Source organism: Lepidothrix coronata, unplaced genomic scaffold (assembly GCF_001604755.1).
Source record: "Lepidothrix coronata isolate B3197 unplaced genomic scaffold, Lepidothrix_coronata-1.0 Scaffold0, whole genome shotgun sequence".
Classification (NCBI taxonomy): Eukaryota; Metazoa; Chordata; class Aves; order Passeriformes; family Pipridae; genus Lepidothrix; species Lepidothrix coronata.
This window is the reverse complement of record NW_016690180.1, coordinates 6,026,565-6,044,772: the sequence shown is the minus strand read 5'-3', so window position 1 is coordinate 6,044,772 and position 18,208 is coordinate 6,026,565. Positions and strand designations below refer to the sequence as shown.

The 18,208-nt window shown below is 36.6% G+C and overlaps 1 protein-coding gene across 10 annotated transcripts in view; it reads left to right on the top strand.

Annotated features, from left to right (window-relative positions):
- Positions 1-474: 474 nt before the first annotated feature.
- EXOC1 (exocyst complex component 1) overlaps positions 475-18,208 on the top strand; it is a 28,792-nt gene continuing 11,058 nt past the window's right edge. For 2 of the 10 annotated variants that reach the window (XM_017822566.1, XM_017822237.1), the window contains exons 1-12: positions 475-570; positions 3,488-3,621; positions 4,460-4,590; positions 6,647-6,806; positions 7,679-7,699; positions 8,463-8,650; positions 9,585-9,812; positions 10,034-10,166; positions 10,359-10,468; positions 11,010-11,063; positions 15,218-15,367; positions 16,492-16,597. In XM_017822566.1, coding sequence (XP_017678055.1) covers positions 3,498-3,621; positions 4,460-4,590; positions 6,647-6,806; positions 7,679-7,699; positions 8,463-8,650; positions 9,585-9,812; positions 10,034-10,166; positions 10,359-10,468; positions 11,010-11,063; positions 15,218-15,367; positions 16,492-16,597 — 1,405 coding nt within the window. In that variant the 5' untranslated portion in view covers positions 475-570; positions 3,488-3,497. Of the gene's footprint in view, positions 571-793; positions 988-3,487; positions 3,622-4,459; positions 4,591-6,646; positions 6,807-7,678; positions 7,700-8,462; positions 8,651-9,584; positions 9,813-10,033; positions 10,167-10,358; positions 10,469-11,009; positions 11,064-15,217; positions 15,368-16,491; positions 16,598-18,208 lie in introns of those variants that run through there. The other 8 variants (XM_017822726.1, XM_017822399.1, XM_017822898.1 and 5 more) reach the window with 5 other exon arrangements.

Sequence of the window (18,208 nt, the reverse complement as noted above, 5' to 3'; positions counted from 1 at the left end):
CTGGCTCTGGGTATTACAGATTAGTGGTTTGGGGTTACAGTGGCAGTGATGGCAGTGATGGGTGGACTGGTTGATCTTGAAGGGCTCTTCCAACCTTGATGATTCTATGAAGTTACATTAGTCCTGCTGCTGTCCTGGCCAAATCGAATTACACCATGCGGTCAGAGACGGACACCGTTACTTGAAATTCTGCGATCTCCCCACACCTCCACCGCCAGGGGGCGCTGCGCGGCCGCCCAGCCGCCGCCGTCACGTGGGCGGAAGCGGCGCTGCCGGACCGGCCGCGGCTGCGGGAGCCGCGTCTGTTCCCGGCCCTTCCCTTCCCTTCCCGGCCCTTCCCGTCCCTGTCCCGGCCCCGCGGTGAGAGCGAGGTGGCTGCGGCGCCCTCCGCCCCTTCCTCCGCCGCGTGTGAGGGCCTGCCGTGGTGATCCGCGGGCCGGCTCGGCCGCGCCCGTGCCGCCGGGCTCGGGGTGGGGCGGCGGCGGGAGGGGGTCGTGTCCGTGTGCGGGACTCGCAGGTGGGAGGCGGTGAGGCGGTGCCGGACGGGCCCCGGGGAGGCCGCCGCTGCAGGTAGCTCTTATGAGTTTTCCTGTTAAATAATTGATATTTTGAGTGATTCCCTTGGGTTGGGCTCTCGTGCTACGTTCTGACCCGGTACGATGCAGGGGTAGCGTGTTTTCCTGTTTGCACCTTCAGGGGGGCCCAGCAGTGCTCAGTAAGTAGCCTTACACATCGCTGTGCCCTGTCTGGCGCCTATTTCCCGGACAGGCCGCGCCTGTGATGTGATGTCTCTGACAGATTTCACGTAGTCTTTGTCAGGAACATTACAGGTAAAAATGCAGCAATGCCTAAAGGGTTTTATTTGAGTCTGGTGTGGTCTCTGCTCTCCTGAAGCATTTTTCTGAGGAAAGGGCTTTATCTCCGACTCCTTGGGCTAAATTCTTTGTTCCTTTGAGCCAGCAGGATTCAAGGATTCAAGTGTGAAAAGTAAGAGGTGCTTGATCCTGGCACGTTGTGAAGGTTTTGGTGGTTGTGAAGAAGGGGGCTGAGTTTGTAACAGAAGTTGGACTGTATGTTAGAGCCTGTCTTTGATCTTGAATTGATCATGTTTGTTTGATGGGAAAGCTGTATACTGCATAACCTGGACAATTTGTGTTAGCACTGAAATGGGGGAGCAATTTGCAGCAGTTTGATCGTGACTTAGAGCAGAAAATAAAATTCTAAATCAGGAAGGAAAGGAAATTTCTGAAATGCAGCAGGTTGTTGGTATTTTGTATGTTCGTCTTTTGCACCTGTTGAAGAGTAACAGGAATGACAACCTGATACAATTTGGGAAACAGAAGATGGGCCCAGCATTTAATGAAAGAGGAGGCAAATTGTTAGCAGCTTTGGACTGTTACATTGCCATAGGGGTGTCCTATAAACAGTGTTTGTTTGGATGCCCTGAGCTCTGTGCATTTGACAGTACTGATTCTGCCTTGGCAGAATCCAAAACCCTTGAGTTACTATCTTTAAATCTATCACAGTGCCTAAGGTTTTGTCTTTGCTATGTGTTTATCAGAGAAAGCAATGCAGGCATCTCTAAGACAACGAGCTAACCGAAAATTTAACTACATATATTGTTTTGGCATCAGGCAGCATAGCATGTAGTGTGTATTAATCATATTTTTAATGCACTGTAGAATTTTAAGGCACAAGTTCAGAGTAATATTGGAGCTTCTGTATTTAAATAAAAACATTGAAATGTAATGTCTAAGTGTTGCTCTGTTCAGACTTTGTAGAATCTCTGTGTAGTGTGAAGAACTGTTCTGAATCAAGTGAATATTGCTAATTCCTTAATTTTCAGGGGCCTTGGTGGGGGTTTTGGATCTGTTTTGTTTTTTGTTTGTTTTTTTCTGATGTGATTGAATCCTACAGGCTTGAGTATTGATGGGCTTGGCCTATCCCTATCCACATCCCCTCCTCCCCAGATTTCTAGAATCCAGTGGGGACTAGCCCATGCTTTGCTGAGGAACCCATTGACTATACCGAAATCTGTCATGGAAGTCTCTTTCAGAATTTTATGACTTCCTTGGGATTTTATTCTTGTTTGGTGCAAGGTTAATTTATTGTTGCTCTTACTTTACCACCATGAATTCTTTATTGTGAATGAACTTGATAGAAGTACAAATGCTTTCCTCCAAGCATGTTGCATACTTACTTGAAGACATTGACAAAAGAAATCCTAACTGTCAGTGAACATTTTTAAACAAACCAGTTGATAGTGCATCCCACAAATCTGAATAGCTTTCTTCTCTTACAGTCCCTTCTTCTCACCCTTTACTTTCTCCCACTGCTGGCTGCTGCTACTGCAGAGGTGAATCACTTGAATGAGGAAACCCATGAAGAGATCCCCTCCTCCCCGTCCACCCCACAGTCTCTTTCCGCCTTCTTTTTTGGTTCTCTGCCTTCCACAAATCACCTGAAAACTGTTCTCACTGAGGAGAAAAACTAGAAATCAAACTTTCTGGACGTTGTTAGGAAAGTACTTTTGGCGTTAATGACAGATGCACCTCATTTATGCAACCTGATGGTCTGATGTAATATATGACTACATCACTGACATCAGGGAATGGCATAACATGGGATTTAGAATTTAGAATTTCTCTTGTGATACCAAGGGAGGAGGAAGTGAGGAAGCAGAATTATTCAGAATGATTTTTCTGTCTACCAGAAGAGAATTAGGATGTGTGTGTGGTTCACCAAGACTCAAAAGTAATAATTTGTTAGACTTGAAATTGTGCCGTCAGCGGTGGATTGACTGACTGCTGAGACATACCATATCCAGAATATATTCTAGAAGTCTTCCTGTAAAGTAGGGGGACATTTTCTTCTGCTAAATGGGGCATTATTTTCAATTTGGTCTGACCAGAATATAACCTTGGTGAAAGAGTCCTGCACATTTAATTGAAGATTTTAGGTATATTTGAAGGATTCAGGACTTTTAAGTTAAGATCATCTCTGTAGTGACTTTAGTTTCACATGATCCATTCTATTAGATTTTGTGGGATTTTTTTGTTCACCTGTCTTCATCTATAGTTTTACTGGATCCATGGCATTCATGTCCATTCTAAAATTTCACTAACTGGTGAGGGAGTCCTCTTTTTTTGATTGCTGTTTCAACTTTTTTTTTTTTGGTTAATGTCTTGCATTCCCCTTTACTACAAAGAAGCTTTTTGTTCTCTGTTAAATTAAGCTGAAGGATCATCTGGGTGTTGATAAATTACAGTTGTCCTATTGAAGTAAGATAGTAAGCTTTAACTTGAACTTTTACTTAAAGTGGGCTGTTCCTCTATGTAAGTCATGCTTGTCTAGGTTACGATTCATTAAGTTACCTGTAAAATTTAATTTTAAAAAACTCGAATTGCTGTAAGTACATGACTGGTTATTTTTTGTGTGTGTCTGTTAAATGTGCTTGAGTGTATTATGACTTCCTAAAATCTTTCAGCTGAGAGAAAATGACTGCAATCAAGCATGCTTTACAGAGGGATATTTTCACTCCCAATGACGAACGCTTGTTGAGCATTGTGAACGTGTGCAAAGCAGGCAAAAAGAAGAGAAACTGCTTTTTGTGTGCCACAGGTACATAGGAATACCACACTGTATTTCTTGTCTTCACCTTGGTTTTTTATTCAGTTGCTTTTGTCTTAGCTTTATTTTCAGTACTTTTTCTTGACCTGTATAAAACAGGTGCTTTCCATTTCCATTTCTAATGGAGAAAATCAGTTGTACTTCCATTATTGCTTCTACTAAAAAAGAAACAAACCCCTGTACTTTTATTCACAGATCTCATTGTACTTTGAAATGAAGGAATCAAACATATTTATTTGGGGACTGGTGGGCTTTATGTAGTGCTTAAAAGGGGATTTAGTAGTCATTATTATCAGTAGCTTGATAAACCTAAATAAAATGCAATATAGAGTACTGGTTAGAATCCAAGGCAGAGGGCTCTGGAAAGGCACAGTAACTGAACTGAGTTCTAATGTTCCTTTACATTATATCTCTTAAAAAAATTAGGTGCTTTGGGTTGATCTGTCAATAAATTAGCTTGCTAGAATATTTTTCTGACTGAGAAGTCTCTGATAATGTTTTTATTCTGACTGTAATCTGCAATTATGTCTTTGCTTTGTCAGTTACATGGTAATGGTCCAAGATCTGCTGTATCAAAAAATAGCTGTAAATTGGGTTCATTACATCACAAGCTGTAAAGAGATGCATGCCTGTTTGACTGAGGCTTAAACTGAGCTGTGGATATTGTGGATGGAAATGTTTCAAAGGGTCTGTTGTCTGTTTTCATCAAATAAATATTATGAAACCTGCCCCACAGAAGGGAGGGGGATTTCAGAAGTTGAAGTACAGCAGAAACAGGCGTTAAAGAAATATGTGTGTTTTGAAATTACTCTCTTATTTCATTTAATAGTGACAACGGAACGACCAGTGCAAGTAAATGTGGTGAAAGTGAAAAAATCTGACAAGGGAGATTTCTACAAAAGGCAGACTGCATGGGCACTTCGAGACCTTGCTGTTGTTGATGCCAAAGATGCTGTTAAAGTAGGTGTACTTTTTTTTTTTTTTTTGATTTAGTGCTCTGCTCAGAACATCCTTTTCGCTCTGAGTTAACTTCTTGATATCGACTGCTTTAAAGCTTAGATTGATAACATGTTAATTAGGAGTTTATTAGAAATTGGGATGATACATTCCTGTGCTGCTTATGCCTGCATTTTCTTTCAGCCTTTCCAAGAATGTAACCCTGGGAAATTGAGTAAGAGCAGTCTAGATATGCTTGAATAGCAATAGTCTGAATATCTGCCCTGTTAGTTGTAGTGATCTCTCAGTGACTGTAGAGAGCTTGTGCTTTGTTTGTTTCAAGTTGTATGTAAATTTTTACTCCAAGCTTAGTTTCCATTAAGAAAATTTACTACTATCTTACTAACGATGTTCAGCTCCATGTAATGTTTTTAGCGAGGACACTTAAAGTATTCTTAAGGAGCAGTATGTAAGCTGAAGGGTGAGGTCTTACAATCTGTTCTCTGAATCCTGACATTGGCCATTTCTTGGAAAGGGTACAGTCCTGAGGTGGTGGACTTTTCCACAGAACAACAAGAGCAACCTATTTTTGACCACTCAAATTAATCTTTTGTCATACACTAAAGATGTACAAGCAGGCAGGGGTGTAAATCCTTCATGCTACGATGTCTGGTTTTATCTACTGGTAACTCGTGATTTGGAAGAATAGTGCAGAAGACTACAGAGTTTAAAACTCTTTGTTTTTCCCCTCCCGACCCCCTCTCCCCCAGTGCAGGTTTGTTATTTCAGTTATCCACATACTTGTTGGCTGGATTTTAGATTTTCCTCGCTGTTCCTAAATACCACGTTGGAGAATTGATTCTTAAGATTAAGGTTAAAATTACTCTGTCTTTCAAGGCTTTTTCTTGCAAAACAGAATTTGATAACCATTTGCAGAAATATACTGTAATATATATACCAATCTAATGAGAAATTTTGAAATGTTCTTTCAAAAACCAAATGTTGAATGTCAAACTCTCTCATATCCAATAACGTAAGAATTAAAGTTGATAGGTTCATCATGGTTTGCTTTCACATATGATCGTATGCAATGCTTTTGACACAAGGCCTTTCCTGCACTAGTTGTGAGACAAGTCAAGTTTTATGTGACTGTACTGTTTATTTAGAAATGTATGCTAATTATATTTATCAATATAAGCTAAAGAAAAAAAAAGAACTGCTTTTATTGTAAAATTTCCCATCACGTGCAGTTTCTTGTGCCGCCTGCTTCTACAGGTAGTAGTGACTATATAAAAAGTAACAGCAATAGTATTTACAAGCTATATATAAGTAACATATATCTGAGGCAATAACATTTTTCATCAAAAGGAGACTGGACCTTGCAAAATGCTTGTAATATCATCTTTAAAACAGGCAATTACCAGTTCCAGTCCATACTGAGTTCATAAGTGACTGTAGAAAGGCAAGTACTTCATTCAGTCGCTACCAAAGTAACATTCTCAACAGGCAGTAAATCTATTTGAAAATACTTACATAGAAGCTTTTTACTATTAAAAGGCCAAATGATTTTTTCTATCCTGTTCAGTCCTATCAAACACTATCACACCTCTAAAATATATAAAGTACTTATAATTCTTTTTCCCCTTGCCTATTCTCTCAAATCTCCCTGAACTGTGTTGTGTACGGTATTATTTGGTAACTCCAGCTACCATTTTTATTTTCAGAAGGCTAACACAAGACATTAGTCATTCTGAGGACAGCGTTTCAGGGCAGACAGTGCTGTCAAATATTTGTTGACAGTCTTACAGATCTCTGTATTTTGTGTTATTTTTTCCTTATCTGGCTTGACAAAATACTGTCTCATAGCTTGGATTCTGTTTTTTCACATTCACTATTTTAGCACCTTTATTAAGGTGCATCAGGGCACCAGACTTGCTATATGAGCTTCTGTCTCTTTAAGGCTGGCACATGTATAATTTAATTTTTATTCCATCATCTCAATAATTTAATGTGTAAACAATCTCTGCTACTCAGAAAATCATTTGTCTGTGGAACCTGTAACATATCTTATCTTTTACAGGAGAATCCTGAATTTGACTTGCATTTTGACAAAGTGTACAAATGGGTTGCAAGCAGCACAGTGGAAAAGAACACCTTTATTTCATGTATCTGGAAACTCAATCAGAGATATCTTAGAAAGAAAATTGACTTTATTAATGTTAGTTCACAGCTGTTGGAAGGTAAACTTCTACAATTGTATTTGAAGTGTAAAGTTTAATAATTATTGTTGTAAAACAGGTATACTAAAAGAAATATTTTTAATCCTGATGGGTTTTCTTATGGAATTTTATTATTTTATAATTTTTATGTCTTCAGATGAGCAAGGTGACTATTGATTTTTCTAAGATTTTCTGTTAGAAAACTGAGACCCAAGACAAAATACTTAATGATAATTAATTGATAAGCTTATTGTATTTCTAAGACATTCTGTTTCTTGAACAAAATAAAATCTACCTCCAAGATCTGGTAGGTCTAATTGTGTGATGAATCTGCTTTTGTTCCTGTTTTCATTTCCCCTGAATTAGAAAAATGCCTTAAAAAGTGATGCTTCTGTAGCTTTCCAGAGACTAATGAGGGTTTACATGAGATTTCTGGCTTTTAAACTGTGAAGCATGTGTTAAATTCTGCTGGACCCTGTTACAGTTTTTGTGACTGGTTGGTTGCTAAGGAGGCTTTGTATCTTGTTTGCTTATGCTGTATTAAATATTTTTACAGTCATGTTATCATTATTATAGTTAAAATTTTACAGTAAAGCCTAGTGAATAAGTGTATCTCATGTTGAGTCTGTCAGAAGTGTTTAAACTATTGGTATTAAATACTAGACTGGCATGTGCAGAAGAATTTGAATTAGAAATGTGAAACAGGAAGGATAACATTTCTGTATTTTGGTGTTGTCCAATTTGTTTTAAACCAACCTCTAACATTTCAAGTTCGTGCAATATTAAACATCCAAACTTACTGCCATTTAAAAATATACACGCTGTTCGTGCTTTGTCTAGCTAACATTCTTTGCTTCCTTTCCTCTGCTTTTCCATACCTTTTAATTCTTCAGAACTTCCTAAAGTTGCAGAAGGTGCGTAACACCTTTTTCCTTTATTTTGCTTTGTAAGCAATTTTCGTAAATAATATGTGATTTTTTTTGGTTTTATTTTGTTTAATAGGGCTTTGGATAGCTTATCAAGTTGCTAGAGATAAGAAAGTTATTTCAAATGTCCTAAACACTTTCTGGCTGGACTGTAGTAATGTTATGTCAATCATTTGTCAGCCTTTGAGTGGCTTGTTAAATTAAGTAAGTACTGCCGTGAGAAATCATAGTTAATGAAACCATTGTTATTTCATTTTCACTTACCCCAGTACTTACTTTTCTGCTATGAAACTCAACTTGAGCATCAAGATAACTTTTATTTATTCAGTGACATATATCTTAATCAACTTCAATATGGTCTGTTTGCCAAAAGAAAGAATCTAACTTTTACTGATCTTCCGCTAACAAATCGAGCGTAATACTGTAATGTATTCTGATGCTGATTACCTGTGTAAGAGGTGAATAAACTGAGACTAGGCTTGTCCCTTGAAATAAAGGAAGGTGGATATTTGTATTTTGCTTGTGTTGCATAATTTGGAAAAGATCTTTGTTGGGAATCACTTCTGGTAGTTGTAATGAAGCGCATGGAAGACTGAGACTTGAAAAAGTGTTGATAGGTAACAGGTGCTTGTTAGGAAAGTTGTTTAATGGATTAATTTTCTTAGAGGTAGTTAAACATACTTAAGTACTCTTAAAATGCTTGTGACTTTCTGGACTTGATAATGTGTTCTATTTTCCTTCTCTACCTAAGAATCTGTTCCAAGTGGAGAGAATCAAAGTGTAGCAGGAGGTGATGAAGAAGCTGTGGATGAATACCAGGAGTTAAATGCAAGAGAGGAACAGGATATTGAAATAATGATGGAAGGGTGTGAATATGCTATTTCTAATGCTGAAGCCTTTGCAGAAAAGCTGTCGAGAGAACTACAAGTGCTAGATGGGGTAAACATTCCTTCTAATGTGCAGTGTGTCAGCATGTTGAACTGTTCTCATTGATACTGACCACATAGCATTCTTTGAAAATTAATTAACATGCTCTGTTGTATATTTAAATGTAAATGTGTTTCTGTTGCTAAGCTGAGCTACATCCTGTCTATTATCAGATTGTAGAGATTTTCAGCCTTTGCTCTTTGCCTTCCACACCTTCTGGGGTGAATTGCAGGCTATCAAATGAGGAGCTGAGAAGAAAAAAGGGAGACATTCTGCATATGCCTTTCTTGAGGGCAGGAGTGCACAGAGAGAGAGAATAGTCCATTCACATCCATGGATGCCTAAAATAGTCCTATCAATGTAACTAGGAAACTGGTTTAGTCTAATAACATTGCAGTATTTGGCTGCCTGTAACAGTGCCATATTATTTGCTATTTTGCTTTTTAAACAACCCTTCATTCTGGAGGTCACTTGGAAAACTTAAAGAGATGCAGGGGATACAGTCTTGAGGGAACAGTCAACAACCTCCTCAAATTGTCAAGTTGTATGTTTCTTGCATATTTTGAAAATGCCTTCTGTCATACAGGCAGCTTATCTTGGAATAGAAAATCTGACCTTAACACCTGAGCTGGTTTTTTTGGAACTAAAAATGTTCTGGTATAGCAGGGATTACTGTTCGGCTTTTTATTTTTCTGCAGATCAGTAATTCAGTTCTAAGAACTTGGCAAAGTTTTGGTTTTGTGTCTTTTGTTTTTGAAATAAGGAAGTGTCATAGGCTGAGGAACTACTGTGTTCAGTAACACTTTAAATGAGAAGTACTACAGTGTTGTTGATTTCCTCACAAGTTTTGAAAACTGTTTGACAGTAATAAAGGCAGAAGGAGATATCAGAGCGCTTTTGAGATATAAAAAATGTCTCTTAGAATGTTGCTTTATTTTCTGTACAGGCAAATATCCAGTCCATTATGGCCTCAGAGAAACAGGTCAATATCTTGATGAAGTTGCTGGATGAAGCTCTAAAGGAAGTTGACCAAATTGAGCTAAAGCTGAGCAGTTATGAAGAAATGCTTCAGAGTGTAAAAGATCAAATGGATCAAATTTCAGAAAGCAACCACCTAATCCATCTTAGCAACACGAATAATGTGAAACTACTGTCAGAGATAGAGTTCTTAGTGGTAAGCATTTTTATGGTGTTTACAATAGTTGTTCAAGTATAAAATTCTTTTAGGTTGCTACCCTCTAGCACAATTGTCGTTTAAAATAATGAGCATATTTTTCTGTTTTGTTACTGCACTAACTTCAGTAAGTTATAATGATAAAGTTGTATTTATTATTCTGGGTTCAGCAGCATAGCAAACTAGCCTGCTTATGGACAGTACTATCCATTATTTTGTAGAATCACATGGATTTGGCAAAAGGTCATATAAAGGCCCTTCAGGAGGGAGATCTGACATCTTCTCGAGGCATTGAGGCCTGCACTAATGCAGCAGATGCCCTTCTACAGTGTATGAATGTAGCTCTTCGTCCAGGTAATGTTTTTGTTAGACTTCAGTCTAATATGCAACATTTATTATGGTACTGCCTTTATTTGTAACTGCTGTTCCAACTAGTCTCAGATTTTGTTCTGTAGATTGAAGGAATTGTGACTTCTGGCCCTCTTGGTTCTCATATACAATATATTACTATATATTTTGTGCTCTCTAAATCCTTTTTGTTTGTAGGACATGATATGCTTCATGCAGTGAAGCAGCAACAGCAGCGGTTTAGTGACTTGCGTGAGCAATTTGCACGGAGACTTGCCAGTCATTTGAACAGCGTATTTGTTCAGCAGGTATTGCTTCTTTCTATTTAATATGAAATTTTTGATCACAAACTTTTCTGCAGAAGAAAAACAATCTGCCTAAGATTGGACATATTCTGTGATGTAATCAGTAAATGCTAGAGGCGCTTCAGGCAGAGATATTGCTAAGCATACCAAACTACAATTGCCTACATAAGTCTCTTTCATTAAAAAAAAAAAAACAAACCCAAACACCTCTTTTTAATGGGCTCGCTATCTGAATTAAACACATTGTGTGATATATAGGGATTTATTTTAATTGTAAAGCTTGATTACTTGAGGAGAAAAAGCACTGACCTTTTTTTTTTAAAGCTGTTAGAGGCTGAAAACACTGAAGTTCTTGCTATCTGAACCTCAAGAGCCATGCAAAAAAGCCAAAACAAAACCAAACATCCAAAGTAAAATGTCTGAACCTTGGTTTTGATCTTTAACTTGAGATATTCATAAATCACTGTCCTTACACTGTGTCCTAAAGGCTGGGTGGTTTTTTTAGCCTCAGTTTTTTAATTTCTGTATTTTTATCTCCAATTAGTTTACTCAGACCTTCCTTCAACTCTATAACAGGTCCTCCTATCATTCAGTTCCAGTGAGTACCTTGGGTTTGAAATAAGCTTTTCTAACTAATTTTTTTTTTAGCTTGAATTATCTAACTAGCAGCTGCATTTTTGGCTTTGTAAAAAGAAATTTGTCTTTACTGATTACAAAGCATCAGACTTACGCCCCTTCTCACTTCTGTTATTTTTGTCAGCCTTTAAGCTTTGTTTGTAAGCTAACATTCCTCTGATCTGATCTCCAGAAATTGCTAAGAGACAGATGGAGATGTATGGAGGAAAAATATTTTCAGGAAATTGTAATATATGTACAACTGTACAGATACTGCAATTGTGTGAAATTGCAGAATTTGTAAATAAAAAATAATAATTCCAGTTTTATACATATTAATGCAATAAAAGTTTAAAAGTTCTAGTTTTTCTGTATTAGACTGTATTAGAAAATGGAATATTTACACTGGATAATTGTGTAGAAAATTATATTTGAGAGTACAAGCCTGACTTTTTATGACAAAGATTAGCACTTCCTACATTTTCTTCACTTTGCAGAAGAGTTCCAGCTCCACAGCATGTTAATTCTTTTGCCTTTAGCTTCTGTTCTTAAGAACGTATTTTTCCTCTGTCACTTTTGATATTTTGAAAACCTGAGTATAGGCTATCTGTCTCAGCCTTTAAATGAGGAAGTAGAAGCTATATTGTATAAGTCCTACGTAAATGCATTCATAAAGTTGGAATATTGGAATTGTGTATGGAAGTGGCTGCTTAACAGAATATATTTTCTGATGTTCTATTCTGAAGATTTTATTTTTAAAACTGGTAAGAGATTATTATTACTGTGCAATATTATGTGTATTAGATGAAATATTTTTAAAGACACTTTTGAGTGCTATTGAGAATGCTATTACCACTTTGCAATTTATTTTTTTTTAAATTCTGAAACTAGTAGTGGCTTCACATTGTTTTTCATATAAAATTACCCTCTGAAAAGTTTTAGCTTGCTGTTAGCTGTGAGGTATTAATCAATAGATTAAACTTAACAGCAAAGTCATAATTTTTAGCAGGAAGAGTTCATTAACTACAAGAGATGAGCCACTGCAAAGCCTTTTTGATTATTGTAAAAGTGAAAAAAGAAGTTTGTGTTTTTAATTTTGAGATACAGATTCAGGTGTTGGAGGTGTAACAGATTTTTGTGTTACCTTACTAAAATAACTGTTTTTTCTCAAGCCAATGTTCTTGAAAACTAACTAGAACACTTTGTTACCTTTAACATCTGAAGAGTTGCATTATTTCTTTAGAATGTTTCTTACAAAAATAAATCAAAGCACTTCAGAAAAAAAGGCAGATAAAGAATTCTAAATTAAAAATGCAAATGAAAACGTGATGTGTGTAGGCAGCTGTTAATACAAGCAAGACATTCTGATTTGGAACTCATTAGATGTAAAGTCAAAGTTAGATTGACATTTGGGCCTAAATACATTATCTTGGAAGTATGAAATAGTTCTTTATTTTTTTAAAGGCAAAAAAGCCCAGTGCTTGATTCAAACTCCTGTTGTAAGGTACTAAAGTGCTTCATTTCCTTTACATAAAATTGGTAATAAATATTAGAAGTTTTAAGCAGAAATGCAACTTTAGCTTGCCATTCACTGCAGTGTTACAAACTGTTTACAGTAACTGTTACTAACAGTCAGTGTAGTCGTCTTTATTATGTACTACTAATAATTGATTAATCTGTGTATCGACAACTTTAAAGATTTTATTTTTTTTAACAACCACGTTCAGCACTCAATTTAATGGCAGCTAAGCTTTCTGCATTTGAAATATGAAATAGTTCGAAGCTTTGAAACTATGAAATAGTTGAATAACAAACTTGGGTTATCATTGGTAATGGTGTATGTTTATGTGCAGTGAGAGAAAGCCTGTTAATTAGATAGGAAAGGTACACCTAGAAGCTCCATAATGTTTTGGGTTAGGCTTGAACAGGACATGATTTAGTACAACCAAAACGATTAGTCCTGTGGAAAAGTTGGTCTGGAGAGAGAAATTTACCTTGCTAAGGAATTTGTCATCTAGCTTTATGAAGAATGCAACTACCAAGCAAAAAAGTTGTGTGTAATAAATGGACATGAATAAAATTGTTAGATGAAAGAAGCAATAAAAATCTGGATAGCTGAGTATTTCCTAGCAGTAATATGAACGAACTTTGGACCGACTTAATTGAAGAGAACTGTGAAAGCCACCGGGTAAATTATGTTAAACTATAATGAACTTGTACATTAAAATGCATGCTGTGGGAATGTAACACACCAGGGGCAGGAGGGAGAACTGTAAATGGTTTTCTATAATCTAGTTTTCATAGAAGCCTATAAAAGATCTACTGAAAATATTTGCTATATGCATGCCCAGAAGTACACACAGCATTGAGTATGACCTCAGTGATCACATCAGCAGCTGTGTTGCTAATGCTGGCTGGATGCCAATTCCAAATTCTATGTTTCAGTAATTACACTTTGCAAAGTTAGCTTTTTCTTAAAGGCATACTACAGGATTATTTTTATAAGGAAGATTTATAGTGTTATCCTTCCCCGTTGTCTATGAGAATAAATTAATGAAGTTGGCAGGACTTGTTTCTTTGGGTCCATTTGTGTCTCAGTTTACATAGTTAAGAGAACAGGGCTCAAAGTAAGTTCATGTTCACGTTGGATACAAAAAAAAGAAATGGAACAGGTTGTCCAGAGAAGTTGTGAATGCCCTATCACTGGAAGTGATAGGACAGGTTGGATGGGGCTTTGAGCAACCTGGTCTAGTGAAAGGTGTCCCTTCCCATCACAGAGGAGGTGGAACTAGATGAACTTTAAGCTTGCTTCTAACCCAAACCATTCTATGATTCTATGTAGTATATTAGCTTTTTCCAGAAGCTGGCATGTTCGCATTGCAGTACTTAGTAAAGGTTAGTATTTCACAAATAATATCACAGATTCATATATATAATTTTTTAAACAAGTCTGTGAATGTATTGTGGAAGCTTTTAGGGCTTTTTTTAACCAAAGACTTGAACCCAGTACAATAGAAAAGGGTAAGACAAAATTTGCTTTAGTTTTGTCACTTTAATCTAAACTGGCTGCTGTTCCAACTTAAAAACATGCAAAGGCAGTTTTTAAGCTGTATAGCTTATTCTGCTGACTTATCACATCCAAGGTGGAACTGTCCAGGAATTCTTCTTCTCTGAGGGACTGACATTGCCTGACCTGCATAAACTGCCTGCATGTGATGCTACCGGAATAGAAATCTTTTTGTGCTGTTATGGCACAAATATACTTGAGATCAAGGCCTGTTGCAGTATTTACTAAAAGCCCAGCAAAAAAGACAGAAAATATTAAAGCCATTTGGAAATTAAGTCCCATCCTCCCTTCTGTTAACCCAGGAATAATGGTTGTGTATTCTGCTGTGTGGCTGCACAGTGGTGTTACCTTGCTTGCTCTTCCTGAATTTCCCAGGAAGCTTGTGAGTTCAAGCAAGTGAAAGCTTAAAAATCTAAATCATATGTTGTTCCAGCAATGTGATGTGATGCTTAAAGCATAGTGTGGGTTTCAGGAAAGTAGCCAGAGTAAAGGAGGAGCATGAAATTAGTAGCTTGTGTTAAATGCTGCATGTCAAAAACTGTTAACTTCAGTAAATGTTCAGTGAAAGTGTGGGTGTGTGTCTCTGTGTGGAGGGAGAGAGAATGTGTGTGAACTGATGTTTTTAAGACTTGACCAAGGAAGGCTTGGCCAAAGTGGACTAAAGTAGGTTGAATTGGAGCAACTTTCAGAGAAGAGGTGTAGTATATAAAGCTCATCGTTAACACCTAAGCCACTCATTAACTGGGGACTTGATGTGTCTTACAGTGTGGGAGTAACATCTTTAAACAGAAGCAGCGAAAAATGCTAGTGACTCACCCTTAAGGCAAAGAGCCTTACAATGAACAAGCTTATTAAGATGCATTACCTTTCACAACTATAACAGCTTAGTGTCAGTATTGTTAGGTGTCTTTTTCAGTCTGCGTCTCTAGGCTTTGCTTCTATCCAAGGTATTTTATGAGACTTTTCTGTTTGCCTGAATGAGATGCTGTCTTCATATTAAGTTTTTCAGGAAACTTATTGTACTTCTGTGTAGTGCTTCCAGATTTACTTCAATACTTTTTTTTATCAAGGGTCACGATCAGAGTTCCACTCTTGCCCAGCACTCTGCTGAATTGACATTACCCAATCACCATCCATTTCACAGAGATTTACTTCGATATGCTAAACTGATGGAGTGGCTCAAGAACACAGATTATGGAAAATATGAAGGACTAACAAAGGTATGTGAAGTGCTCAAATGACGCTAGACAAAGTACGTAGTAGACTGGATTTGATAGTCAAAACAATTGCCCATGTGTATGCACCTGTGAATATTCCTGTATATGAAATGTAACTCAATGCTCCTCTTCTCTTGGAATAATGTTCCTCTTTGGAATAAGAAGCTTCGTTTTTTCATGTTTGTGACATCCTGTTTTGTTTGTTAGTTTTTTTCCTCAAACATTTGGTTCAGAAGTATAAGATATTTTTCTTAATGTTTATGTAAAACAAGTTTGTCATTTTGCAGCCTAGTAAGAAAAATGGTATTAAGCTATTTTCAAAGTGATGTGTCTTTTGTCTGTGTGACATCTTTATTTCAACAGACCTTCATTTCACTTGGGAACATCAAAAATTTAAGAGGTCTCTTGTAAAGTAGACTAAATAGAAATGTTTTCCCTTTCTATGTATGTAACTTTTAACTACCTTGTTTAAAACTAACATGGAGTGAAAAAAATTACTACAGAAGTATACAAAATGTTTAGGTAGAAATCAAAGGGAAGTTAGTCCTTAGAGAGCAAGTCTTTTTTTTTTTAATTAAAGTACTGTAATTCTTAAATGGAAGATTTAAATTAGACTTTTTCAATGGCTTTGAAACAGCTCTTCCTTCGCTTTCAGTGTCATGCAGATAGTTAATGAATGGTTGACATATTTGTGATCTTCTAACAAAAAATTGAGAGAGTTATATATTTATGTGTTATGTGTGCTTTTGGGGACACAGTGGGAGTGATTAAATAGGGTACAGAGAATGGTGCTGAATTCTTTCCATTTTACCCTTGAATTGAATTCTGTGATACTCTACCACTAGCAATCCTATTTGTATGTACTGCATTGCATATCTTTCTTTATGGAGGAGAAGTAGAAGTTTCTGAATAATGCTTAGTGAACTCACTATGAAAATGAATATAAGCTGCTTAAATATCATGAATATATGTTTGTGCATGCTGCATAAATATATATATTTATATTGACCAAACCAGTTTGTTATTTAGTAGGACTTACAAACCTTGCACGTTTTTGGAACTATTTACCTGTAATAGACGAAGTCAGTATGAATATCTGTTAACTAAATTTACGTTTTTCTTTTAAGAATTATATGGATTATCTATCACGACTGTATGAAAGGGAAATAAAAGATTTCTTTGAAGTTGCCAAGATCAAGATGACGGGCACAACCAGAGAAGGGAAAAAGTTTGGTAAGCTTCCAGAAGACACATATCTTGCTTTGAATCTTGTAATTTGCATATTAAACACTTATTACAACACTTACAGCTAATTTTATAATGGGGTAAAATTCTTTATTTTTGGCAAGGTAGAAGAAGTTGGATGGAAAAAATGATTGGTAAAACTTCTGACTTCGAGAAGGCCAAAGTAGAACAACTGAAATCTTGTGAAATTAGTCAAGATAAAAGGATAAAATATGATATTTTTCTAAATTTTCAGATCCTTGATCACTTTTTAACAGACTACCAATCATATTTTATTACTTGATCTATCCCACTTTATTACTGGAACAAGTTTGAAAAATCAATTCTTGTAATTAACAAAAGTTTGGGCAGCAGCGTGTGTGTGTTCCTTCTGCTGTTATTTCTGCTTTTAATAAGTTTTAGGTGGATTTTAGGAAGCTAGTTTTTAATGCTAATTCTGCCTAAGAAAACTTGTGTATTTTATTGGGTTTTTTCAGTTGGATTTACCTATGTAGCCTGAGACTAGAAATCATAATTTGTTAACTTGTAGGCATTTATGTCTAAGGGTGTATATATTCCTCCTAGGATTAGTCTAGTGTGAATACGGAAATGAAACTTTAGGAAAAAAACAAACTTGGATACTTAGAAAGCAACAGTGGTATAGTTGTATTTATATATTGTCTATTCTATATTTTGAGGTGCACTGTTTCAAAACTGGTTTGAAATATTTATGTTTGCCACAGTTCACCAATTTGCAACTTCAGAATTCCAATATTATATGCAGCTTTAACGAGTAAGTTCTGTCAAGCCTATTTTGGGTCCTGAACTTATCTTTTGAAGTTTGATGGTAGAAGATGGTAGAAAACAGGAAAATGTAACAAAAGGAAGAAAGCAGGAGAGTGGTATTATTTGAGGAAGGGGGAAGCTGGAAAGATCAGTCTTGGCAATCTGTTGGACATGGAGAGCAAGAGGTGCCATAATGTGTCGTCATCAGAACATTTAAATTCATAAATCTTGAAAAGGTATCTTATTGCAAGGAAAGAACCCCCTTTATCCTAATACAAATTGATATCTAAAGCATTCTTAACCCTTTGTCTTGACACTTCTTTTGTGATTTGTATTTGTGAGGAAACAGTTTTTGTAGCAATTCCCTAACTTGCGTAAGCATTATGGAGCTAGCAGGCATTTTGGAGAAAGGGGTCCTTCAATTCACCAGCGTAAAAGCTGCACCTTGAGAAGACGTGTGTCATGCATTTGTCATGTAAATTTATTTATTTTGTAACAGCTTATAATGGTTTGTAATTTCAAAGGCTTCCATGTTCAATGTAGGGATCATACTACTACTCCTAGTTGTACATTTATTCAAAATACATCACTTCATACTAGTAAACTTGTTTAAGGAATAGTATAGGTGCATAAATGCAATAATGCTCCAGTTGTACTCGAACACTAAAGATGACCTGTTTCCAAGCTGTGTTGGTGTGTGTTCTTGCCTTTTTTTTGTGCTTTGGGAATAGCACTGCTATTTGAATGCCTCAAAAGCTGGGAGAATTCTGGCATTCTGTGCTAGCGCAAGGTTCTTTGTCTGCTTTTTTATGGCAAAAAAACCTACCTGGGTCG